At 45.0% G+C, this 26,089-nt stretch overlaps 1 protein-coding gene across 1 annotated transcript in view; it reads left to right on the top strand.

The window, feature by feature from the left end:
- Positions 1–26,089, top strand: part of TG (thyroglobulin) — a gene marked incomplete at its 5' end in the record, with an annotated part of 174,890 nt that overhangs the window by 34,993 nt on the left and 113,808 nt on the right. Inside the window, 6 exons of the mRNA XM_077933621.1 lie at positions 3,236–3,439; positions 6,582–6,736; positions 9,462–9,618; positions 11,652–11,867; positions 17,040–17,189; positions 19,209–19,379. Coding sequence (XP_077789747.1) covers positions 3,236–3,439; positions 6,582–6,736; positions 9,462–9,618; positions 11,652–11,867; positions 17,040–17,189; positions 19,209–19,379 — 1,053 coding nt within the window. The remainder of the gene's footprint in view (positions 1–3,235; positions 3,440–6,581; positions 6,737–9,461; positions 9,619–11,651; positions 11,868–17,039; positions 17,190–19,208; positions 19,380–26,089) is intronic.

Genomic DNA, 26,089 nt, shown 5'->3' with positions numbered 1-26,089 from the left:
GGAGCCTCAGCTTCACGATCTGTCCTTCTAGTGAGCACTCAGGGCTGATTTCCTTAAGAATGGATAGCTTTGATCTTCTTGCAGTCCATGGGACTCTCAAGAGTCTCCTCCAGCACCATAATTCAAAAACATCAATTCTTCGGCGATCAGCCTTCTTTATGGTCCAGCTCTCACTTCCATACATCACTACTGGGAAAACCATAGCTTTAACTATACGGACCTTTGTTGGCAAGGTGATGTCTCTGCTTTTTAAGATGCTGTCTAGGTTTGTCATTGCTACAAATGGAATAGATGCCTGATTACATTATAGTTCCAGATCTGCTCTTAGAAGCAGCTGGATGAATCTGTGCCTACAGTCAGAGGAATTGCAGCAAAAAACCTTCTGGCCCAGAAAGCTGCTATTGGCTGGAAGGCTGTCAGGTGACCCTTCCCTGGATCCAATGGGGACATGCGAGTTGGTGGCTCTCAGGGCCAATCCATATATATATATATGTATAGCAGAAGCAAATGATAAAGCTTTTTCCTGGACTGTACTACTTCAGACTACAGGTGGAGATTGACGTGGTCAAAATGCTCTCTTGCCCCCCCAATCCCTCCCCTCGGTGGGAAGAGTCCAACCTAACCTTCTCCTTGGTATGCTATTTTCCCATTCTATGCATGGCACAAACTCCTTCCTTGGACTAAATGACTTCCAATATAACCTTCCAAAGCTATTATTCTAATTTGCATATAATCCTGAACAGACAACATAGACCCCTTTGTAAGCCCTATAAAATCTGATTGCAGTACAGACTTATGAAGGTACTTAAATCCATACCCTCCAACATTTTTCCAATGAAAATAGGGATGCCCTATTCCATTATTAGAGGGACGCGAGTGGCGCTGTGGGTTAAACCACAGAGCCTAGGATTTGCTGATCAGAAGGTTGGCAGTTCGAATCCCGTGACGGGGTGAGCTCCCATTGCTCTGTTCCTGCTCCTGCCCACCTAGCAGTTCAAAAGCACATCAAAGTGCAAGTAGATAAACAGGTACCGCTCCAGCGGGAAGGTAAACGGTGTTTCCATGCGCTGCTCTGGTTCGCTTAGTCCTGCTGGCCACATGACCCGGAAGCTGTACGCTGGCTCCCTCGGCCAATAAAGCAAGATGAGCACCGCAACCCCAGAGTCGGCCTCGACTGGACCTGATGGTCAGGGGTCCCTTTACCTTGACCTATTCCATTGTTGTTGTTGTTGTTTTATTTTGTATCCCACCCATCTGGCTGGGTTGCCCCAGCCACTCTGGGCGGCTTCCAACATATATAAAAACATAATAAAGCATTAAACATTTAAAAAACCTTCCCTGTACAGAAGAGGTCTTCTAAAGGTTGCATAGTTACTTATGTCCAGTCCTCCCCCCCGTAAAAAAATGTTTAGGGGTGCTCTCATTTTGACTCACGAAAATCACCATTTTATAGTTCAAACTGGGAAAAATAAATACAGTAAATGGACAAAAGTACAAAGATTCACAACATCTTTAGGGGTATGCGTACCCCTCCGTCCCCCCGAAACCCCCCCCCCCAGCTTATGTCCTTGGCTCATAAGTTGGGATGCTTGGAGGGTCTGTAAACCTGTTGGGTTTTGGAAATGAGTTTATGGGTTCTCCTGCGCTTAATCTGAAGCTTCGTTAATCTAACACCAAAAATCCAAATTTCGAAATCCTATTCAGTGGCCAGTTTTGACCAAGGTTTCACTTCCGTGATCTGTGTGAGATTCTTATTTTGTCTGATTCCCCACCCCCACCCCTTCCAGTGTGGAGAGCCAGTGTGGAGTAGTGGTTAAGAGCGGTGGACTCGTAATCTGGTGAACTGGGTTCGCTTCCCCGCTCCTCCACATGCAGCTGCTGGGTGACCTTGGGCTAGTCACACTTCTCTGAAGTCTTTCAGCCCCACTCACCTCACAGAGTGTTTGTTGTGGGGGAGGAAGGGAAAGGAGAATGTTAGCCGCTTTGAGACTCCTTCAGGTAGTGATAAAGTGGGATATCAAATCCAAACTCTTCTTCTTCCAGCTTACTCTGAGGAGAAAGCCAGTAACGAGGCAAAAGCCTGTTTGCAATTCTGGGCGTGACTTGAAGATGGGAACACGGGCTGTCGGCAGATGTAACAGCTGGGGTGGGAAAGAACAATAAACCCATCCTCTTTATCACAAGAGGCATCTTAAGATAGACGAGTAGTAACTGTGGAATGCCCATTGCGTCCAATGAGGTTTCCATTAAACTAATCAGTTCCGTATGAGGGAGATTCCCCCGATGGTCATTTTGCTCCGTGCATCTAGCCTAGTTAGGAAAATCCAGCATTTTCATGTTGCTGTACATGTTGGGGATTTTAACGCCACGTATCTTAGTACACACACCACCACCCACATCCCCACTCGCTGTGCACATTTGCCAGGAGAGGAAATTAAAGAAGTATTGATCTACAGATGCAGGGAGAATGGGATGGAAAAATGATAAGGCGGCTGAGTAAACTGTACCACTGCAGCCTGCAAAAGGTTAGGTGGGAGAGAGCACGTTTCTGAATGCTCTCCCATGGATCCTCGCAAGATGAAAGCTAGCACAACAGGGAGACGTGTTCCTGATAAGCCATCTCATTCTTCTGCTACCTTTTTTTGTTTGTAAGGGATTATCTTCTCGTGTGGAAATGTTTCAAAAACGCTATTCCTGCAGGCCTAAATGATACAAGAATGTGCAAGAACTGGGAGCTGCTGTAAAAATTAGCAGGACTTTTTCTCTCTCGTACACAATTTTAGATTCTAAAGCACCCTGAAGATAGGGTGAAGCATGGTTACTTTATCATCATCAGTGTTTTTTTAAAAAAATAATAAATAATTGCTGTTGTCCATGGTTTTTTACTCTTTTATGCCATTTTTATTGTAGCTTGTACATCACCTTGAGATTCGCATATGGAAGGCGATTAATCCATTTATGAAAACAATATCATTCTTGTTCATCTAGGCTATTTCTCATTAGCTCAGATCACAGTCCATGGTGTAATTTTTGGGCTTCGTCTGTTAATAAGATGGCGTAAGATTTGTCCTGTGCATAGTTAACATTGTGTGAACCCTTTTAGGAAATCTGATTGCATTTCTCTCAAAGTTTGCCTTTGGTCTGAATTATCGCTAAGCTGCTTTTGCCACCCACGGCTTCGTAATTCGATTTGAGACAACTTGTGTGTAACTGTTGCTGACAATGTCCTTCCTAGGTCCTCGGTGCCACCTGCCTTTTGATGCCCCTTATGTCACCAACGGTGGCGTTTTCTGCGATGTCTCCGATGATGCTCCGACAACTCAGAAATGCCAAGTGATTTGCTCTCCAGGCTTCCACAGTGTCGGAGAAGAGTTGCTGCTCTGTGATACGGAGACTGGCCTCTGGCTAGGAGATCCAGCCCATTCCCAGATCTGCCAGAGTAAGTGCAGAAGTTAAGAGTTTGCTGACTTGGCCGGAGGTTCTGCTGGGCTGTGGCTAGTAGAGAATTCAGCATGGCCATGAAAAAGCTAGATTTTAGTCCATTGGGTAGGGTTTATTTTGTAGCCTATGTCGTGCTCCCATTCTTTTTTGATTGCATTGAGGGGGTTTGTGGGATTCTGGAGCAGAGACCTGTCAGGAGTGACCGTGGTCCACTGGTACGAAGTCGTACGGGAAACAGCCTTACTAGAAAAGCTAACCAACAGACTGAAACGGACATGGGGACAAATAAAAGAGGACACCTAGGATGGGCACGCTTCCGAGAGTGGTGGGGTGTGGAGGATGTCAATTTCCGTTTGCCACTGAGCAGTGCTTTGGAGTCACAAGACTCTGTTTACATTCCACACATTCCATACTGTTGGAAGTCTCACGGGAGACGGGAGACGGATGTGACGTACTGGTTTCCTGTTCCTTTGTTGTTCAGTTGCTCTCTGCTCTCACAGAGAGAGGATGTGTTTTTGGTCTGCGTAGTTGGCAATAAAACTCTTTGCAATGTAGCCATAAATCTCATCACTTCCGTGTGCTGCTTTGATTCTCTGCTGAATGGGGGATGTGCATGGAGCCTTATCAGAGGCTCAGGTCGCCAATCACGTTGGGGGACTCGGCTGGAGGAAGATGAGCTTTATCAGCTTGGTCAAACGGCGATCCCAACAGAGTGTGCTCTCCCAGGCACTGGATAGCCGCTCGGGTTCACGGAGTGGTGCACGCACCCTGCAGCCAGGGGCGGAGCGAGCCGCCCATGGCGGACATTCGGCGTGTCGCCTGCCTGCGACTCCCAAGCCTCCCCCAAGCTGTCAAAATGAAGGCAGAAGGGGGGAATGCTGCTGGCAAAGCTGCACAGTACCCCTTCCCCCGACGGCTCGGGGTAGGCTTGGGAGTCGCGCGCGGGGAGCACTCCAAATGTCACCCCCTAAGCGAAGACACCCACAAATTATGCAACTAACAATGCAATTTTCATTGTTTTAAGTTGTTTTAAACTCCGTGAGTAAAACTTTCAAACCATATTTTTGGACTGAAGATTTTCTATTTCAATGCAAGAGTCAGTTTTAATTCATCCAGCAGCTTCCACATGCATAATATTAACAATCACAACAGACTAGCCTCTATTGCTTAGAGTAACACTGAATTCAAGTCCCGTTGATTTCTGTGGGTCTACTCTAAGTACGACTTAAACCTTGATCCAGTCCACTATCTTTTAAGATCGCTCCCTTTGCTAATGTTTTAGAAGTCTACAGGAGCAGATGGAAGAGGAAGCTGTGTTGCTCCAGCCTGATTTTTGGATGTGGCCCAATATCCTTAATTGTTCCCCCTGCATTTAGTACCTCCACCTTCCAAATGAACAACATTGTGGAAAATCAGAGGATTTAATAAGAGTCGCTTTGGGTCTGTAGCTACTCCTGAACTGCCACGGGAGGGACAAATGATTAGCCGGTGGCCTCCAAAATCGCCAATTCCTAAAAACCTCAACCCCTTCGTCCTCAATGTGTTTGCCTGAAACTAAGATCTAGTGACTTCAGTGAGATTTGCCTCCAAGCTTTGGACGAATCTGATGGAGGTGCTTACTCTGAGCTAAACAGATGAGCACCAGATGTTTGAACTTGGCAGCTACTGTCAGTTCACGTAATCTCCAGAATTTGGTGACTTCTGTATATAGATTTATTTTTATTTTTCTGCTGCTGCTGGAAGCAATTGGTCCTCCAGGTTTATTGCTATCCTTACTGCCTTCCCAGCCACTTGGCATTCTGAGTCATCCCCCCGCCCCTGGAAGAATAAAAGCAAATATTGGAGGGGTTTTTTTTTTGAATCTTGGCACACACCACTAACCCTTCTGGCTGCACGTGATGAACCATCTGGGCATGTCGACATTCTTGAATAGAAAGGAGTTGTGACCCGCATATAACAGCGGAAGACATGCGTTTTGCATTTGCATATCAGGTTGAATGGACTTTCCCCTCCCGTGCAGTTTATCTCAATTCACCTTTTGGCTGTGTTTGTAATGAATCTACCTTTTAAACCTGTATGAGAACAAAACAGCCTAAGCTGATCTCTTTTATAGTTCTGTCCTCTGCATCTTTACTCAGAAGCAAGTCCCTCTGTGTCCAACAGCGCTTTTGCTAGGTGCAGTGGTACCTTGGTTCTCGAACTTAATCCATTCCGGGAGTCCGTTCGACTCCCGGAACCATTCAAAAACCAAGGTGCGGCTTCTGATTGGCTGCAGGAACTCCCTGCACTCAAGCAAAAGCGGTGTTGGAAGTTCGGCTTCCGAAAAACGTTTGCAAACCGGAACACTTACTTCCGGGTTTGCGGCATTTGGGGACAATTTGTTCAGCAGCTAAGCCGTTCGATAACCAAGCTATGACTGTACTTAAATGAACTTGGGACACAGGTTCATGTACAAATTAGCCTAAAATGTGCACAGACTAATATATACGTTTAGATGCCTCTGGAGAAATTATGGGTTGGATCCAACCAAGTCAATCTGTTAGCGCAAGGACGTCTGCTTGCGCAATGGGATTCCCTCTCCCTGCTATTCTTCTACAACCCCCAAATTGGTTCTGGGTCCCCCTCCTGACCCTCTGGAGCATTTTTGGGCTGATGCTCATAGAGAGAGGAGCGAGAGGTGAAATTCCATAGCGCAGGTGGAAGTCCTTTTGGTAATAGGATGACGCCACGGGGTGTAACCCTCAGCTAGTGGGCAGCTGGATTCTTAGCACTAGGGATGAACGAATCCGTCAGTGCCGGTTTCTCATTTTTTCCAGCCTAAAGTTCACTTCTCCACATTTCCACATTAGTTTACACATTAGTCCTCCTGAAAATTAATCAGCTTTAGGGTGCAAATATCTCCTAAGGTGTACAGGTTTGCATGTGAAATGCCTTTGTTCCAGCATTAGATATGGATAATGAGAGAGAAGGTGGGTTTTGTCTTAGTCACCCGCTGCTAGTCCAGTCTGAATTCTTGGCTTCTCCCCCCAAAGCCCCCATTGATGAGGAGATTGAAAAATGTGTGTAAAATAATAATAGAGAGGACAGGCGATGTGTCTGAGTGTTTTGTATAACACTGGTTTCCTTTGTTCTCCTTCAAGGGCTCCAGCCGTTCCAGAGCGTTCAAACTCAAACCCACTTCCAACTCGTCTTGCCTCCTGAGAAGATCTGTGGTCCAGACTTTTCCAAGATGCTAGAGGCATTCCAGATCTTTATTCTGGATGAGATGAAGGCCCGTGGCTTTTGTCATATTCAGGTATTCATACCGTCTTCTTTTTTGGTGATCACTCGTAGTCAAGTCAGATTGTCTTCCATGAACATGATTTTAACAATGAGTCCGTAAGTGACTGTGGAGGCCAATTCTGGATCCACACGTCCTTCCACAGTGGGGACGTTGGTTTTGGGCAGGAGTTGATCACGGTGTGGATTTGCCAAGCGTGCCTTCCTCTTAGGATGTTTCTCCCTTGCGTCCTGAGTTTGAGTGTCTTCAAAGCCCATGACACCTTTGGTAAAGACTGTTCTCCAACTGGAGCGCTCGCAGGCCAGGGTTTCCCAGTTGTTTATACTACAATTTATTTATTTTTTAGTTTTGGCATTGAGAGAGTCTTTAAACCTCTTTTGTTGACCACCAGCATTACACTTTCCATTTTTAAGTTAATAATTCATAGCAGCTTTCCAAGGCAATCCAAGGGTCAACGTATTTATTTATTTAATTTATAAAGGTAAAGGCAAAGGGACCCCTGAACATTAGGTCCAATCGTGACCGACTCTAGGGTTGCGGCGCTCATCTCGCTTTATTGGCCAAGGAAGCCTGCGTACAGCTTCCGGGTCATGTGGCCAGCATGACTAAGCCGCTTCTGGCAAACCAGAGCAGCGCACGGAAACGCCGTTTACCTTCCCACCAGAGCGGTACCTATTTATCTACTTGCACTTTGACGTGCTTTCGAACTGCTAGGTTGGCAGGAGCAGGGACTGAGCAACAGGAGCTCAGCCCGTCGCGGGGATTCGAACCGCCGACCTTCTGATCGGCAAGTCCTAGGCTCTGTGGTTTAACCCACAGCGCCACCTGCTTCCCTATTGATACTTGATACACCGTCCTTAATTCAAGGATCACACACAAAATAAAAATCCAGGAATCAGAAGGTGGCTTACAGCGCAAAAACACAAAAATACATACAGTAACCTAATAACAAGCAAAACAATCTCTTCTCCCTGCCCCCAGTTTAAAATGCCAATGCCGGGGTGTGTGAGTGGGGAGAGAGAATAATACTTTTGCCTGGTGTCTAAATATATGTACTGAATATGCCAGGCCAGCCTCACTGGGGAGAACATTCTACAAACAGGGAGCCACCACAAAAAGGCCCATTCTTGTGTTGCTGTCCTCTCGGCCTCTCGTGGAGGAAGCACACAACTAAGGACTTTGGATAATAATTGCAGGGCCCGGGTCAGTTCATCTGGGGAGAGGCGATTCTTAAGGATATTGCAGTCCTGAGCTGTTTAAGCTTTATAGGTCAAAACCAGCGCATTGAATTGCATCTGGAAACCGATTGGCAGCCATTGCAGTCGGTCCAGGATTGAATTTTGCACAACAATGTCGCACAGATCCCTAGTTTCCTAACTGTCCCAGGAGACTCCTAACAACTCTCAGCCCCCTTAGCAAACTGTGATACCCATGGCTCTCTGAGGGATACCATGAATGTTAATGTGATATAATGGTGCTTTAAATAGGTGTGGATGTGAACGGGTCAGTGCACAAGTAAACTAATATCACCTTTCCCAATATCCAGTGAGGAAGTGCCTCATCGTGTCTAATTCGATCCTCAGCTAAACGCTACAAAGAACCAACCTTTGTCAAGTTTGGCAGTGGAACCAACTAACTTTTAGGGGCATTGCGAAATACATTTCCCCCTCTTCCTTTACATCTGCTGTTCCAGAACTTGGGATAATTAAGAAAACAAATGTGCACCGGAAAACCTAGCTCATTTGGGCAGCTTCAAAAAACGTAGAAGGATATATATTCCAGTGCGTTATGGTCATTATATTGACGATTGCCAAGTCACATAAAAGGTTTTCCACTTGGCCTGCCTTATTTTAGCATGTGCCTTGTTTAGCGCTTCAGAATTCATGGGGAAGGCTGGTAGGATTGTCATCTCACCCTGTTTTGGCTAAAACTGGTTCAGCATCCCATTCATTCCCTCCAGCTGCTTCCTCAAACCATGCCCTCCAGATGTTTTAGACTACCACTCCCATCAGGTCCAACCAGCAAAGCCGTGAACAGTCTGCAAACTTGCAGGATAGCCTTTCACAACCTGTTGCTCTCCAAAGACAGACTGGAGAGATGGGCGGCTGGAGCCTGCCCTACCTGGACTTCGCTCCGCCCCCCAGCCAACAGCTGATTGGCTGAATGGGGAGGGGGCGGAGCGATGGCCAGCAAGCAAGGAGGGGTGTCACTCAGGCTCAGGAAGCCCACGCTGGGTCACAAACCCTGCCCATCACTTAGATGGATGAGCGGTAATTATTACATAAAGAGGGATTTGCTCTCCTGTGGTAGGAAGTTGCAAGAGCAGCTTGTTTACATGCTGCAGTGATAGAAAACACAGGAATTTTCTGGTGTTTTGTCATATAGCCTAGTTACCAGAAGGAATGCGGGTGGTGCTGTGGGTTAAACCACAGAGCCTAGGACTTGCTGATCAGAAGGTCGGTGGTTCGAATCCCCACAACGGGGTGAGCTCCCATTGCTCAGTCCCTGCTCCTGCCAACCTAGCAGTTCGAAAGCTCGTCAAAGTGCAGGTAGATAAATAGGTACCACTCTGGTGGGAAGGTAAACTGCGTTTCCGTGCGCTGCTCTGGTTTGCCAGAAGCGGCTTAGTCATGCTGGCCACATGACCGGGAAGCTGTACACCATGATCTACACATTTATAATACACCCAGCAGGTGGAAAAGTCATGCATCGAAACATTTGGCTTCTTCTTCTTCTTAAGGTAAATGCTTTTGGACACCTGGTGTCTGTTCCTGTCTGCGATGATTCTTCTGTGCTGGTCCAGTGCCTTGCTGCTGACCGTCTAGGAGTGAACATCACCTGGAGAGCTTTTCTTGAGGAAGTCCCAGCTGCTTCGCTTCCAGATTTGCACAACGTTGGTGGGTTTAGCTGTTAATGTGTCCCGTTCTTCCAAAATGATTCCTGTCTCCCTATTCATAGACGTGTGCTAGAAATCTGCCAGGAAAATTGTGAGGTTGTTGATTGTTATTTTTTCAGTTTCTCCCTGGAACTAAGGGAATGTTGGGGAAAAAACCAACCTGAAATTTGACACTGCAGAGGAAAATCTGGTTTAACTATCCACTTGGGACGGAATCGTGCTTAAATATGATCATCACCGAGGGTTTTCCTCCTCTGCTCTTTCTAATCGGCCTTTAACAAAAATATATCTAGTTCCACATTCCCAGAGGCATAAGCTACTGGGATGGGAGTGGCAGCACTGGGAGGAGACCAACAGTAATAGCACCAGCACTTGTAGTGTATAACATGGGGAACTGGGCCATCAGTTGGTGGTCTGGTGCAACTGACAAAGTCACTGTAGACAATGCAGACCTAGAAGGACCCTATGGTCTTACACAAGCAAAAGACTATCCATCCATTAAAAGTAATAGAATCACAGAAATGTAGAGTTGGAAGAGACCCCGAGGGTCATCCATTCCAACCCCCTGAAATGCAGGAATCTAAAGTGTTATGCCTATCGGTGTGGTTGCTCGAGAGTGATCAGGCAAGATCCCTCACTGGTCTTTTCAAAGGCTTTATTATTGGTGCTAAACATTTACAATGCAGAACGCCTCTATTCCATGTCTTGCTCAATCACTAGCAGAATCTGAGAGTGGGCGGTCCTTAAACTTTCCCCAGCAAAGTAGCCTCTTGACCCCTAGGCGACGCCTCCCCTCTCTGCGCGAAAGCCTACTGCGCAAGGAAGGCTTGGGTAAAAGGGGACCTCCCTCCTCCCTGCTTTGCTCAGGCAAGGTGTCCTGGCACTGCCTTGCATCCTCCGAGCCCTGCAGCTCTTCTCCACTAGAGGCGTGGCTTCCTTCCTCCGTTGAGGAAGTGCTGCTTCCCAAGATTTTTGGAGGCTCTCTGTAATCCATCTCCCCTTCCCCCTCTTGCCTCTGAGCCGATGGCAGTTCCCTGACATAAAGCATCCATGACAGATGGCCATCTAATCTCTGCCTAAAGACCTCCAAGGATGGAGAGTCCTACTGCCTCCCGAAGGAGTCTGTTCAACTGTCGAAGAGCTCTTACCATCAGAAAGTTATTCCAGATATTTAGTCAGAATAACCTGTGATTTGAATCCATTGGTTATGGTCTTACCCTCCAGAGCAAGAAAACAAGCTTGCTCCATCTCCCATGTGACAGCCCTTGAGATATTTGAAGATGGCTATCATGAAGTCAGGCCATAAATTCCAAGTGCAGCTTCCCTCAGACTAATGCTACTGCCTGGATTAGGTGCCAGACCCCATCAACAGCTCTGTCATTCTTTTCCCAGAAATTTTGCATGCATTCATTTTCCATTTTGGAATCTCCTGGACTTTGTATATCTGTCTTCCCCATTTTCTTAATGAGGACCAAATGCAAACATCTCCCAAAGCTGGCTTTGGGAGGAATGATTATGTGTAGTATCCAGTTCTGCTATCTATTTGTGTTTACATTTATGCATCTGGACTGGATTCTGTGGGGAAGCAGCTATATGTGTATGTTTGTGTGTATCAAGTATATCCTATGTATCAAAGAGCAAGTGGTGTTTAGACACGTATTGAATGTTTGTTTTAGAAGTTCCTCTGGACCACCATGAGGACAATTTGAGTCTGTTCACTGTCTACACAAAGAATTATTATCAAAATATCATAAAAAGAAAATGAACGAATAACAATCTTGGTGTCCCATCTTTCCATATGGAGTAATGATTTCAAGGTGAACGGAACTCAACTGTTGATTAGACTTGTTTATCTTGTTTTCTGAAATAATTGCTTTGGGATCTCCGAGTTATAAATCCTGCTGGACATATTTTCGTCTATGGAAACCTGTGTTACAAACACGTGTGTTGCAAATGGTGCAGAAGATTGAGCCCTGATTCTCTTCTCCCACCAACCTCTCCTTTAATGCCCTGTTGTATTTCATTTCCTTATAGAAAGAGCAATGGTTGGGGACAATCTCGTTGGGCGCTTTGAGGCACTGGTCAAGAGTGGCGGCTTTGTCCTCCAATTGGGCCCTGAGCAATTCCAAGCAGACACTTCCATCAGTTTCCTCAGGGATGGCACATCTCCTGAAGTCCGCCTGGGATGCAGGAGTGGCTTCCGGAAGGTTTTCAATGCTGGAGAAGTTGCCCCAAGTCTCCAAGGATGTGGTATGGTCCATCTTAATTTCTATCTGTTTGTTTTCTTAATGTGTTGCAGTTATCAGTCACTTCTGAGCAAAGTTCAGAAACATTTCTTCTCTGAGCTCCATTGTTGTTTAGTCGTGTTCGACTCTTCGTGAACCCATGGACCAGAGCATGCCAGGCACTCCTGTCTTCTACTGCCTCCCACAGTTTGGTCAAATTCATGCTAGTAGCTTCGAGAACACTGTCCAACCATCTTGTCCTCTGTCATCCCCTTCTCCTTGTGCCCTCAATCTTTCCCAGCATCAGGGTCTTTTCCAGGGAGTCTCTTCTCATGAGGTAGCCAAAGTATTGGAGCCTCAGCTTCACAATCTGTCCTTCCAGTGAGCACTCAGGGCTGATTTCCTTAAGAGTGGAGAGGTTTGATCTTCTTGCAGCCCACGGGACTGTCAAGAGTCTTCTCCAACACCATAATTCAAAAGCATCAATTCTTCAGCGATCAGCCTTCCTTTGGCTACCTTCAAAGCTGCTTCCTTCTTCTACTTCCCAGAGGTGCAACTGACAGATTAATGCTTAAATAATTTGTTGCCAACTTTATTTGAAAGGGCTTAGAGTTCAGGCCCTTCTTCGTCCAAGAATTAAACAGAGAGGTGTCCAAGACTTTAGATTCTTTTTTCAAGTCATTTGCTGGGTGCATGCCATTTGCTTTGTTTCCACATAGCAGCCTTGAGCTTTTCATAATCCATACTTTAAATATATTAGGAAATTAGCCTTTTGTGAGCCCAAGGAGAGCTGTGTCCTGCTTGTGTCAAAAGAAATAGTGTAAAATGGTAAAATTAAAATACTGAATGCCGGGGAAGAAAATTGAAGAGGCGTATGGTAAGACATCAACGAAAGGAACACTCATTTCATGATCAAGGAGCACATGGTGCTAAATGGTGCAGATCACTAAGCAGATGTGGATTAAAGCAGTGTGTTGACATGTCGGGAAGCTGAGATGGAGCAGATAGAGGAGATGGCTGACATTTACAGGAAGACAATGAAAACAAATGATTGAGAGACTCGGGAAGGTGTTCGGTGTTCTTAAAAGCTGTGCAAATCCACATTTCTCCAAGGTGTGGGACCCCAATCTCTCGGAAGCCTGTGCGAAAAGAATTGAATATGTCTGCATCGAAGCATAGATGTCTGGGGTGGGAGCAGTGGACTGCATGGTGTTGCATGATGTTGAAGGTGGGACCTTTGGTGCAAATGCACAGCCCCACTTCTTCCCGTGGATAATGCTTGAAAAGGGCTTGAGAAATATGGCAGACTAGGCTCCTGCGTTGTCTGGTCTTTAGTGTTGCAAAGGCAGAGGCTGTAAACCCAGTTCTGCTTGTTGCTCGGATCTGCGAGGAAGCCTGACCCCAAAGCTCATATAAAGGGAAGGTAGCCAGATGAGAAGACAGGGTTCTTGCAACTTCAGCAGTCATGCAGAAGAAGCAATTTGAGCTGCTGTAGCCTATCATGCAAATTCCCTCTTCAGGGAGAGACTTGGATAATATGGTGTCCCGAGTGAGGACAAAATTTGGTCCCACCCCAAATATTTCTTATTTTCACAATACATTGGATGCACGTTGACAACCCGCAGCGTTCCCAACCCACGTCTGCGCACTTGTGGGTTGTGATTCAGCGCTTCTGCGCATGTGCTAAGCGCGATTTAGAACTTCTGCACACGTGCAACTGCCGAAACCCGGAAGTAACCCATTCTGGTACTTCCAGGTTTCGGCAGTCCACAACCCGAAAAAACACAACCTGAAGTGGCTGTAACCCGAGGTATGACTGTAATTCCTTTTGATAGCATTGTTTTTATGGATCTTCTCAGTTGGTACTTGTATAAATATAGTTTCTTCTTCTTCTTCTTCTTCTTCTTCTTCTTCTTCTTCTTCTTCTTCTTCTTCTTCTTCACCCCCTCAGCTCGGCTCCCTGTGAAGCGAAATCTCCTGCACACCCTAAATCCAGCACTGCCCTCTTATACACAGTGATTAAAGGTCCAGGCCATCATATGTAAGATGGTTAGGGAATATTGCCTGACCTACTCTGACCATAAGAAGAGCCCCTTAGCTGAATCAGGCCAAAGGCAACTCACCTAGCAAAGCATCTTGGTCTAATTGTGGCCAAACAGATGCCCAAAGGAAGCCCAAAAGCAGGGACTGAATATCATAGCGCCAGGAATGCCACCTTGGCCCTGCGACTGTGGGCTGTGGGTGCTGTGCAGCATGCATGGCCCTGGTGCCAAAAATTGTGGGTGCCCAGCCCCTTCATGGGGAATTTGGTGGGTTCTTGGGCACTCAGGGCCCCAGGGAATTGGCACTAGGCACAGCGCCTTCCCCACTGTGTTTCTGACAAACAGGCAATCATAATAGTAATAGTAATATTTTTTAATATCCTGCCCATCCGACTGGATTGCCCAACAAAAATACAGGGGCACAACAACAACATCATACATTAAAAGCTTCCCGAAATGGCTGTGTTCAGATGTCTACGAAAATAGTAGTTTCTTTCCTTGACATCTGATGGGAGGGCATTCCACAGGGTGGATGCCACTACCGAGAAGGCCTTCTGCCTGGTTCTCTGTACCTTCACTTCTTGCCATGTGGGAACTGCCAGAAGGCCCTCGGAGCTGGACCTCAGTGCCCAGGCTGAATGATGAGGGTGGCGATGCTCCTTCAGGTATACGGGGCCAAAACCATTTAGGACTTTAAAGGTCAGCACCAATATTCTGAATGTACTGGGTGCCAATGTAGATCTTTTAGGACCAGTGTTATATGGCCCCATTGACCACTCCCAGTCACCAGTCTGGCAGCTGCATTCTGGATTGTAGTTTCGAAGTCACCATCAAAGGTAGCTTCTGAGAGTGGGCAGAGAGCATAACTCTCATGGCTGGTACCAATACGATGGCCTTGCATTCATATCCCACTGACAAGGCTTGTCCTCCAGCTGTTGGACTTGGGGTACAGGTTAAGTACCTGTGTCATATCTCTGAGGTCATGAGTTCGAGCGCTGCTGTGGTCCATCGATGACACATTTCTTTCAGTGTTGTCAAAAACCCCCAGTTCTTCCTTCTGACAGCAAACTGAGTGTGTTGTTGGCCATGTGTACATGCAGAACATTTGGGAACCTGGACATTCCAGCCTTTCCCCTTCTTCAACAGCTCTCGGCATAAATAAGGCTTCAAGGACATTCAGTCCCAGAGATCTTGCCAGCGCAAAACTCACATATAAAGTTAGAAGGCCTTGCCAGGTAGAAACTTCAGTTCCTGACATCTGGAGATGACCCGATGACTTATTTTTCTTGGATTTCCCCCTCCTCTCCCCATCATTAGCATATAAAAAGAATTCACAGAATCACAATATGCTTTAGGTTGTGAAAATAAAAACACACCCAGTTCACGTTTTCAGAGAACTGAGCAGAGACCACAGTGGTAGGACTTAGCTGAATTTTCGCGAGTTAACTTTTTTCATGCACAAAGGCGTTGCTGGGATTGGGTTTGGGTTTGGGTTGGGGCTTTAGAAATATTATTTTGAGTATTGCAGTTTTTTAAAATATATATATATACCATTCAGTTCCAAAAAATGCCAAAAATGTTCACACAAAGGTAAAAATAGAAACTTTCAGAATTAAAATACAGTCACACCTCATGTTACGTTTGCTTCAGGTTGCGTGTTTTCAGGTTGCATCCCGTGGCGACCCACAAGTACCGGAAAGGGTTACTTCTGGGTTTCGCTGCTTGTACAGATGCGCAAAATGACGTCACACGCATGCGCAGAAGCAGTGAATCGCGACCCGCGCGTGCGCAGACACAGGTTGCATTCTTTTCAGGTTGTGAACGGGCCTCCGGAATGGATCCTGTTCGCAACCAGAGGTATCACTGTACACAATAAAAAAATTCAATTAAAAGAAGGTGACTTTATGTTATTTGAGAGACCTCTCGCCCTTGCTATTGGTGTTATCATTTCATACCATTCCCCCCTGTTCACTGTCATTCTTATATGGCCAGCCCTACCATTAGGCAATGTGAAGTGACCGCCCCAGACAGCAGATTCTGAGGTTAACCCCCCGGCTGTTTTTTTCCTGAGATCTCTGGACATTTTCCTCTGCTGGGGGACAAAGTTTTAGAAACATAGAATTGTAGAGTTGGAAGGGACCGTGAGAATCATCTAATTTAACCCCCTGCATTGCAGGAATACGCAGCTGTCCAACGTGGGGATCGAACCTGCAACCTTGGCATTATCAGCACTATGCTCTCTAACCAACTTTGAAATATTCAATGACCGGTCCAGTTGGCTTTTATACATGAAAAGTGGGAGGGGAGAGAGAGGGAGAGGGAGAGGGAGAGGGAGAGAGAGAGAGAAACTATCAAGCCCATCTCTGGCAGCAAAATGCCTGTGATCAACTCTCAGCAGCTGAATTGGCACATATTTTTTTTTGAAAAACCAAAAAACAGGGCTCTTGCTGGCTGCATCAGCCAGACAGCAAGTGTTCCCATTGCCAGTATACTGACATCATGGTGCTATACAGCTAATCAGATTTGGCTGTGTGACAACAGAATTCTTCTCTCCCTGTGAGAATATTTTCACCCTGCTTTGTTGCTGGAATAGGGATCTTTTTTTTTGCAAGAGACCTCTCTCCCCACCACCCACCCAAAAGTGAATTATGCACCCCTCCTTGTTTCAGCCCTCTTAAATGTTAAATAAAGAGTGAGGAAAAACTAGGAGCCTATAATTTGGACATTTATATTTTTTTTAAAGCCCAAGCAAGCGCAAATGAAGCTGTGCTATTTCTGCTACGTCCACATGTATCCTTGGAGGAGACAAAACTTCCACATTCCTCACAGGGATATCAAGGGTATTTCAAACTTTTGTTGTAAAGCGTAGGATAAGTCGCTAAGTGAGCATGTTAGGCAAATGTTACTGCTTGAAATGAAATGCCTTATTATTTATTACTACTTGTTGTTGTTGTTATTGTGTTTATTATTCTAAATGTTGATAATTTATCGTTAAATCAGTTGCAAAGGTTAGTTTTAAGGTAAAGCTAGTTTTGAGCTACAGACTTCCAGATGCCGCAGCATGGTTCCCATGCATATACATTTGTGACTTCTGGTTGAATTTAAAATTATCCTTGGATTCCATAGGAATAACACATCCTTTCTCCCCTCTGCAGTGGTCTGCCCTCCAGGCACCTCCTTCCAGAACGATGGCTGCCTTCCATGCCCCTCTGGATTCTATCAAGATCAAGCAGGAAGTTCCTCCTGCATCAGATGTCCTCTCGGGAAAACAACTGTCTCTGCTGGAGCCTTCAGAGCCGAGCACTGTAAGGGTCTGGGAAAATCTGCGTTCTGTATCTTTCCATTGGGAAAATATTGGTTTCCAGGCTGAAAATATACTGTTGCATGCACCCCAATCAATTTCCAATTTCAGGGGTTCATTCTGTTCCTTGGAATGAATGCCAATGGCACATATTGTCATAGAATTCTACTCAACATTGATCCAGAGTAGATTCCAGTGTATTGTTAACAGAGTAAAAACTTAAACATGTTGCAGGATTCCCCCCAAAATAGACCAGAGGCAGTCAATATTTCATCCAGTGGAGCTTCGCTGCTACTGAAGGCAAATGAGCATAACGGTCACAAATCCAATACACTCAGGATTGGCACAGTCCATAAGAAATCCAGTTGCAGCAGACTTAACTTAAACTTACAATAACTTGTAATAAGACTAAACCTTAAAACTATCTGTGTACAGAACACCACACCAGAAGGAAGAGAGATGAAAGAAAGAAAGAAAGAAAGAAAGAAAGAAAGAAAGAAAGAAAGAGAGAGAGACAGACAGACAGGTGAAACCTAGGCTCCTTCTGGCCCTACTTTTATAGTCAGCATGACCTGGACTGAAAGAGATAAGAGTTTAAGCCAGCTGTACTCAGCTTCTCTGAAGGAATAACCCAAACACCATGAACCTTCTACTTGCTTCTTTCACACGGAGAAGCTTCCAGAGCCCTCTTGAATTAGCCAGAAGAGGAAAGATCTCTACACATCAGATCAATACTTTCTGCACTAAGAAATGCAAACTGACACATATATTACAACCTGAGCATTGGCTAAGGATGAGGCTCACAACACGAATGCTCTAACAGATCTGGACTCCCCATGTCCAGCGAAGCCCCAAGACACAGTTTTAGGTCCAGCACAAGGCAAGACATGCCTCTGTGTCTCCAGCTTCCAGCATCAGCCAGACTCACTCACACAAAAACCCATTGGCCTATTGTTCTCCATCTTAGGATGGTGTGGCATCCAGCCAGCTGAGATGGGAAAAGCCCCACCAAACTTGTCTCTATGGCAGCCTCTTAGGACATGTGAATGAAGGTACTTAACTGGCCAGCCAAGGCCATTATCTTACATAGAAACTTGTCTGACCAGTTCAGCAGTCTTTTCTACTACTTTCTAAACGTCAGTAGATATAAGAGAAAGAGGCCAGGAAAGATATCATCCAGACTTATCCCTCAAACCTATAGCAATATATTTGTAGAAGACTGATTCTATGATAGAGAATGAGACTGCACATACATACATAGTTTTATTTCTATTTCGCCTTTCCACAGTTCAAACCATGCTCAAGGTGGCTTACAACATGAAAAAATATGCATAACTGCAACATAGCAAATTAGTCATAAACGTTAAATAAAACTTTAAAAACCCCCATATACAACCAAACTGAACAATCTTAATGTAGAATTCTGGATTGTAGCCAGTCGGACCACACGTCATATTGTTCAACAATCCCCCACATAAAATCTCATTGCATAAGATAAACTAGCACATGACACAGAGAGCTCTAGTAAACCTTCCTTTCAGATGTGTAAGGTTTTGTTTTGATTTTTGTTGTTGTTGTTTAGATGTTTAGTCGTGTCCAACTCTTCGTGACCCCATGGACCAGAGCACGCCAGGCACTCCTGTCTTCTACTGCCTCCTGCAGTTTGGTCAGACTCATGCTGGTAGCTTTGAGAACACTGTCCAACCATCTCGTCCTCTGTCGTCCCCTTCTTCTTGTGCCCTCCATCTTTCCCAACATCAGGGTCTTTTCCAGGGAGTCTTCTCTTCTCATGAGGTGGCCAAAGTATTGGAGCCTCAGCTTTAGGACCTGTTTTGATTTTACATACCTCCTAAGACGTCTACCAGTGAACTGCACCACCTCATTCTGCATATGTTGACTAGGGCAATAGAGAGCTTTAACCCACTTTAATCGTACAAACCTAAATTAACGGGGTGCTCTTGAATCCCTTCCACAAAATGGCACACCAACTCTCTCTCTCCCTTTAACTTTCCCTGCAAATAAGGTGTCACTGACTGCCAAAGGGATGAACGAGCTGTGCGGTGTGAGGAAAACGGTCAGTACAGGCCTTCCTTTGAAGACCCTGCTACTAACAAATCTTTCTGCATGGATAGCCTTGGAAACATATTGGACTGGACCGAAACAGATGGCCCAGTTACAGACTCCCAGTGTTCAGGTGAGTGGACCAGACAAGCTTTTATCCCATGCAGGCGGAACCTGGAAATGAAAGCAGTTGTCCCTACGAATGGTGGGTATGTGAGTCTGCTAGCCACTCGGCGGCCACTTAAACTTCAGCTTTAGCCACTCAGAGAGGAGGGATGTCTGTGGCTTCAAAGTGATGTAGGTCAGCTGCTCCTATTTGCTCCCATTTCCCCCTTGCTGTGGAAATATTGCGGCGGTGGGCTTATCAGTTCCTGGGAAAGGGAACAAGAAGAGGATGCTGATATTCTGGTCAAAGAGGTTAGACACCTTTGGTGTTGACAATCGTCTAATTTGGTACGATGCAAATTCCTGTGTCTTTACCCCCCTTGGCTTGTCCATTCAGTTCCATGGGTAGGCAAACTAAGGCTCGGGGGCCGGATGCGGCCCAATCGCCTTCTAAATCCGGCCCACGGATGGTCCGGGAATCAGTGTGTTTTTACATGAGTAGAATGTGTCCTTTTATTTAAAATGCATCTCTGGGTTATTTGTGGGGCCTGCCTGCCTGGAGTTTTTACAAGTAGAATGTGTGCTTTTATTTAAAATGCATCTCTGGGTTATTTGTGGGGCATAGGAATTCATTCATTTTTCTTCCCCAAAATATAGTCTGGCCCCCCACAATGTCTGAGGGACAGTGGACCGGCTCCCTGCTGAAAAAGTTTGCTGACCCCTGAGCCTCTCTCCCAGACTTGTAGATCTGCACAGTGATGGTGGTGGTGGTGGTGGTGGTGGTGATGATGATGATGATGATGATGATGATGATGATGATAATAATAATAATAATAATAATAATAATAATAATAATAATAATACCCTACCTATCTGGCTGGGTAGCCAGACCCTACCTATAATAATAATAATAATAATAATAATAATAATAATAATAATACCCTACCTATCTGGCCCCAGTCACGTTGGACGGCTTTCAACACATATAAAAAGACAATAAAACACCAAACATTTGAAACTTTCTGATACAGGTCTGCCTTTAGATGTCCTCTAAAATGTACATTCCCACACAGCTTATCTCTGTATCAGGAGTACAACATCATTTTTCTCTTATAGAACAATGTATGGAAATGTATTGATTTTTACCTGTCGTAGTACTTTTGCACCTTTCTTTTTCACAGTTGGTTTTTCCTTTTACTCTATCTCTTATTTATTTATCTCTGCTTTCTCTTGTTGTTATAATAAAATATCAATCAATCAATAACAAAAAAATTCAGTCTCTGCTGATTTCTCTGCTGTGAAAATGCGATGAAAATTATGAAGAGCTTTGAGAATGAAAGAAGTGCTGCACAGGCAACGACGACTTGCAATAATTAATACTGCTTCCTCTTAAAGTCTGCATCCCTATTTCTGCCTGGCTTCAGATATGGGACTATTTCTTCCCCTCCACCCGCTTTCTGTTCCTGGCTCAAACCTGGGGTTCCCTTTCCAAGCAGAAATGAGGGTTTGATTAAAAGCACCTGTGGCCGTCCGCAGCGCTGACAACAATGACCGTTTGTTTCTGATTAGTGTGGGCTGGTTTTGCTTTGAGGAGACAAATGATTCTTTGGAAAGGTTGATCTCCCTGACTTTTCTTTTGTGGTGTCGCTTTTGCTCAGATCCTCCTGGCGGTTCTCGCCATGAGGCTCCAATGTGTAGCAGACCCAGAATTGTTACCTGTTTCTTCGGGTTTTTCTAATGCTCGGGTATCGGAGGACGAAGACAGCAGGTGCCACTAGGAGTAGGAGAAGGGGGGTACAATTGAAGAATGGAGTGGCAGGTCTTTCTAAAGTAGGCAGGAACACAGGAATCCTAACTCTTGGTCCATCTAGTTTTTCTACACTTTGATGTTGGTTCTGATCAGAGCTAAGCCGTGAGTTTTCCCAGGGCAAGTGGCAGGACAACAACATCATCAACAACAAACCTGCTTGGGCTGATGCCTAGAAGTCATGGGACAAGCAGAGTGAATCTCAGACCAAAAAGAAGTGTGGATGAACCTGAAGGGCTGAGTCTGAAATCCTGGAGAGCTGCTAGTCAGTGCCCTTCTTCTTCTTCTTCTTCTTCTTCTTCTTCTTCTTCTTCTTCTTCTTCTTCTTCTTCTTCTTCCACTCGTAGCTGAGTAACATTGTCTTCTATGAACATGGTCTTAACAGTGGGTCCATAAGTGACTGTGGAGACCAATTCTGAATCCACACGTCCTTCCACAGTGGGGACATAGATTTCTGGGCAGGAGTTGATCATGGTGATGGTTTGCCAAGCGTGCCTTCCTCTTAGCACATTTCTCCCTTTTGTTCTGAGTTCGAGCGTCTTCAAAGCCCAAGACACCTTTGGCAAAGGCTGTTCTCCAGTTGGAGCGCTCGCAGGCCGGTGTTTCCCAGTTGTCAGTGTTTATACTGGATTTGTTTGTATTTACCTTGAGAGAATCTTTAAACCTCTTTTGCTGACCACCAGCATTATGCTTTCCATTTTTATGTTCGGAATAGAGTAGTTGCTTTGGAAGACAAGAATCAGGCATTCGCACAACACGACCAGTCCAACGAAGCTGATGTCGAAGAATCATCGCTTTGACACTGGTGACTGGCAGTTAACCTTCAGGGTTTCAGAAAGGACACATTCCCAGCCCTTCCTCAAGGTGCTGGGGATTGAACATGACACCTTCTGCATGCAGAGCAAATGCTCTACCACTGAGTTGCAGCAGATCCCCTAAAATGATAAAATGGTGCCTTTTGATTGAAGCAACATAGATTGGTGGAAGGCAGGCTGAGAGACAAGTAAGCCTTACCTGTTCCGTTTGACTTGCTTGTTCATCCCTCTGTTCCTCTTGAATTTATTTATTTTTCCAAATGAATATTTATTAGCTTTCGAAAAAGAAAAAGAAAAAAAAGAAGAAAAAATAAAAACAGTACAAACATACATCACCACAGAAAAAAAACACCATAAAAATCCACCTACAACCCGCAAAGGAAAAAAAAAACACCGCAAAATACATAAGAAGTATGCTATATACACAATAAAAGATTTTTCACCTACAATATTACATTGTCGTCTCTTTCTGGGCTTCCTTCAGCTCGTCCGTAAATCTTCCGTAATAAAAATCATAATTAAGCATTTCCTATTTTGTATTGTCGTTATACATTTCTTTTCCTCTATTTTTATTAAACAATAACTCTTGGTCTCTTCACAGTGCTTCTCTGAATCCCCTTAGCGTAATTTGTCCTTTGCTAATACATTCCAGGTAATCTACATATTTTCCCCATTCCTTAATGAACTTTTGGTCTCCTAAGTATCTTATCTTTCCCATCATCCTATCCAAGTCCGCGTAGTCTATTAATTTTGTTCTCCACTCCTCTATTGTTGGCATCTCCTGTTTTTTCCACAATTTAGCTAAGGTTATCCTTGCTGCTGTGACTGCATAGTATACAAATTTATGATCTTTCTTTTTTATTTCATTCCCTAATATCCCTAACAGGAATATTTCAGGTTTTTTCCTAAACGTATATTTTAGCACTTTCTTTAACTCCGTATATACTTTCCCCCAAAATTCTCTCACTTTCCCACACTCCCACCACATGTGGTAAAAGGAGCCTTCCTTCTCTTGACATTTCCAACATTTGCTGTCAACTTTGTACATTTTCGATAGTTTTACTGGTGTTATATACCACCTGTAGAACATCTTCATGACATTCTCTTTTACCGTTATGCATGCCGTAAAATCCAAACCATCCTTCCATAGATTCTCCCAGTCCTCAAATTGTATATCGTAACCCACATCCTTAACCCAACGGTTCATCACAGTTTTGACTTCCTCGTCTCGCAGATTCCAGTCCAACAACATCTTATACATTTTAGATATTGTTTTCACATCATTATTTATAATCTCCGTCTGGAATTTTGAATCTTTATCCGCACATCCTTTCTCTTTCATCTCTTTTTTGAACAGCTCGTTAACTTGAAGGTGTTGAAACCAATCATATACATGCTCTTTAATCTGCTCATATGGCTTTAATTTCCATTTCCCATCCTCTTTCATTAACAGTTGACCATATGTTGCCCAATCCGTTCTCATATTGATTTTCTTGACACTCATCATTTCAAGAGGTGAGAGCCAGCGCGGAGTTTTAGGTTCTAATATGTTTTTATATCTTTCCCATGTCTCAATAACTGGCCCCCTAAAAATATGATTCTCAAACCCCTTGTGTACCTTCCTCTTGCCTCCCCACAAATAGGCGTGCCAGCCGAACCTGTTATCGAAGCCCTCCAAGTCGAGTAGCTCCTTATTCACTAATTTGACCCAATCTTTTATCCAGCATAGGCAAGATGCCTCGTAGTATAATCTTAAATCTGAATTTAAATCTTGAATTTAGGTCCAACTCAGGCATGGCCAAACTTGTCCCTCCAGCTGTTTTGGGATTACAACTCCCATCATCCCTAGCTAACAGGACCAGTGGTCAGGGATGATGGGAACTGTAGTCCCAAAACAGCTGGAGGGACAAGTTTGGCCAAGCCTGGTCTAACTGAAAGAAATAGGTAAAGGTACCCCTGACCGTTAGGTCCAGTCACGCAGTGGCGTAGCATGGGTTGTCAGCACCCGGGGCAAGGCAAGTAATTTGCGCCCCCTAACCCGTGGATTTGCACCCCCTAACCCGTGGATTTGTGCCTCCTAACCTGTGGATTTGCCCTAACCCCAAGATGTTGTGCCCGGTGTGGCCGGCCCCCCCTGCACCCCCCACGCTACGCCACTGCAGTCACGGACGACTCTGGGGTTGCGTGCTCATCTCGCTCTAGAGGCCGAGGGAGCCGGCGTTTGTCTGCAGACAGCTTCTGGGTCATGTGGCCAGCATGACTAAGCCACTTCTGGCGAACAAGAGCAGCACATGGAAACGCTGTTTACCTTCCCGCCGGAGCATTACCTATTTATCCACTTGCACTTTGATGTGCTTTCAAACTGCTAGGTGGGCAGGAGCTGGGACTGAACAACAGGAGCTCACCCCGTCACGGGGATTTGAACCGCCAACCTACTGATCGGCAAGCCCTAGGCTCTGTGGTTTAGACCACAGTGCCACCCGTGTCCCAACTGAAAGAAATAGTAAAATCAATTTTTGGAACTGTAGCATGTGTGATTTGCTGTAGCTTCTATATCCTTCATTGACATATTTTTGCTGTCTGTGTACCCTCTGATGCAAGGCCTGTTGTGAGGTAAATAAGTTTATCAGTGATTGGCAGACTGGCATTGCTGATCAAGGGCTATTCAAAGCCAGCCATAACAATGATGCAGAAATCTCTGGTCTCTTGAGTGAAGCTGTTACTTCTCACACCTTTAAAAGTTCTAATTCCCAGGCATGGCTTTTCAGGCAAAGGGTGTGGACTTTCTCTTTCTTTCTTTTATGAGGCAAAGCTGGGGAGTCTGGCAAGACTTGATCCTGAGGGCCAAGAAGTGATTGGCCTAAATTGCTTTAATGAGAGCTTAATTTCGCTTTCTATCTCCTATCCTTCGAGGCCAAGCTGGCAACCGCTCTTCTCTTGAATGTCTGCCTCAACACGCTCCTAATGTAATTTCTGGCATTCATTTAAGAGAGGTTGTAGAAAAGAGACAGATTCCAAGCAAGTAGCTGTGTTAGGTAATCTGTAGTAGCAAGAAAAGCAAGAAAGAGTCCCAAAGTCTCTTGGAACCGAATGCATTTATTGTGGTATGAAGTTTCACAGGCAAAGGCCTGCTTTGTTGGAAGGAAATATAATAACCCACAGCCTTTATATGGTGGTGAATTCAACACCCATTGGAATGTGTTATTCTGGAGGAGCCATTATACCTTTTACTTGTCTGGTGATGAAATGTTATCATTTTCTTTAGGAACTGTCGTTTGTTAAGGGTGCGGACAGTTGTTAGGAGGCCCTATTCCTCTAATCCCCATAGTGTTTAACAGGCAGTCCCTTTCTCCAGAAGTTTCAATGAACATCTCCAGTAGCATTAAACTGGCATATCTGATAGCATTGGACTACTGCAATGTGCTCTACGTGGAGCTACCTTTGAAGGTGACCCGGAAACTGCAACTAATCCAGAATGCAGCAGCTAGACTGGTGACTGGGAGTGGCTGCCGGGACCACATAACACCAGTCCTGAGAGATCTGCATTGGCTCCCAGTACGTTTCCAAGCACAATTCAAAGTGTTGGTGCTGACCTTTAAAGCCCTAAACAGCTTCAGTCCTGTATACCCGAAGTAGCGTCCTCACCCCCATCATTCAGCCCGGACCCTGAGATCCAACGCCAAGGGCCTTCTGGCAGTTCCCTGCGAGAAGTGAGGTTACAAGGAACCGGAGGGCCTTTTCGGTAGTGGCGCCCACCCTGTGGAACGCCCTCCCATCAGATGTCAAGGAAATAAGCAGCTATCCTGTTTTTAAAAGACATCTGAAGTTGTCTTAGGGAAGTTTTTAATATTTAATGCTGTATTTAATGCTAGTTTGGGAGCCGCCCAGAGTGGCTAGGGAAACTCAGCCAGACGGGTGGGGTATAAATAATAAATTATTATTATTATTATTATTATTATTATTATTATTATTATTATGCAGGTATGAGTGCTGGATTTCACATAAACTCATCCAACTGTTTATAGGTGTCATCAAAGCTGAGATAGCCCTTGACCTAATCAGCAGATATCCATATTCTCAGAAGCATGTATGTAGCCAATTACAGGTTGGTGGATC

This window comes from Podarcis muralis, chromosome 8 (assembly GCF_964188315.1).
Source record: "Podarcis muralis chromosome 8, rPodMur119.hap1.1, whole genome shotgun sequence".
Lineage (NCBI taxonomy): Eukaryota > Metazoa > Chordata > Lepidosauria > Squamata > Lacertidae > Podarcis > Podarcis muralis.
Note: the sequence above shows the minus strand (reverse complement) of the source record. Positions and strands in the feature narration are given on the sequence as shown.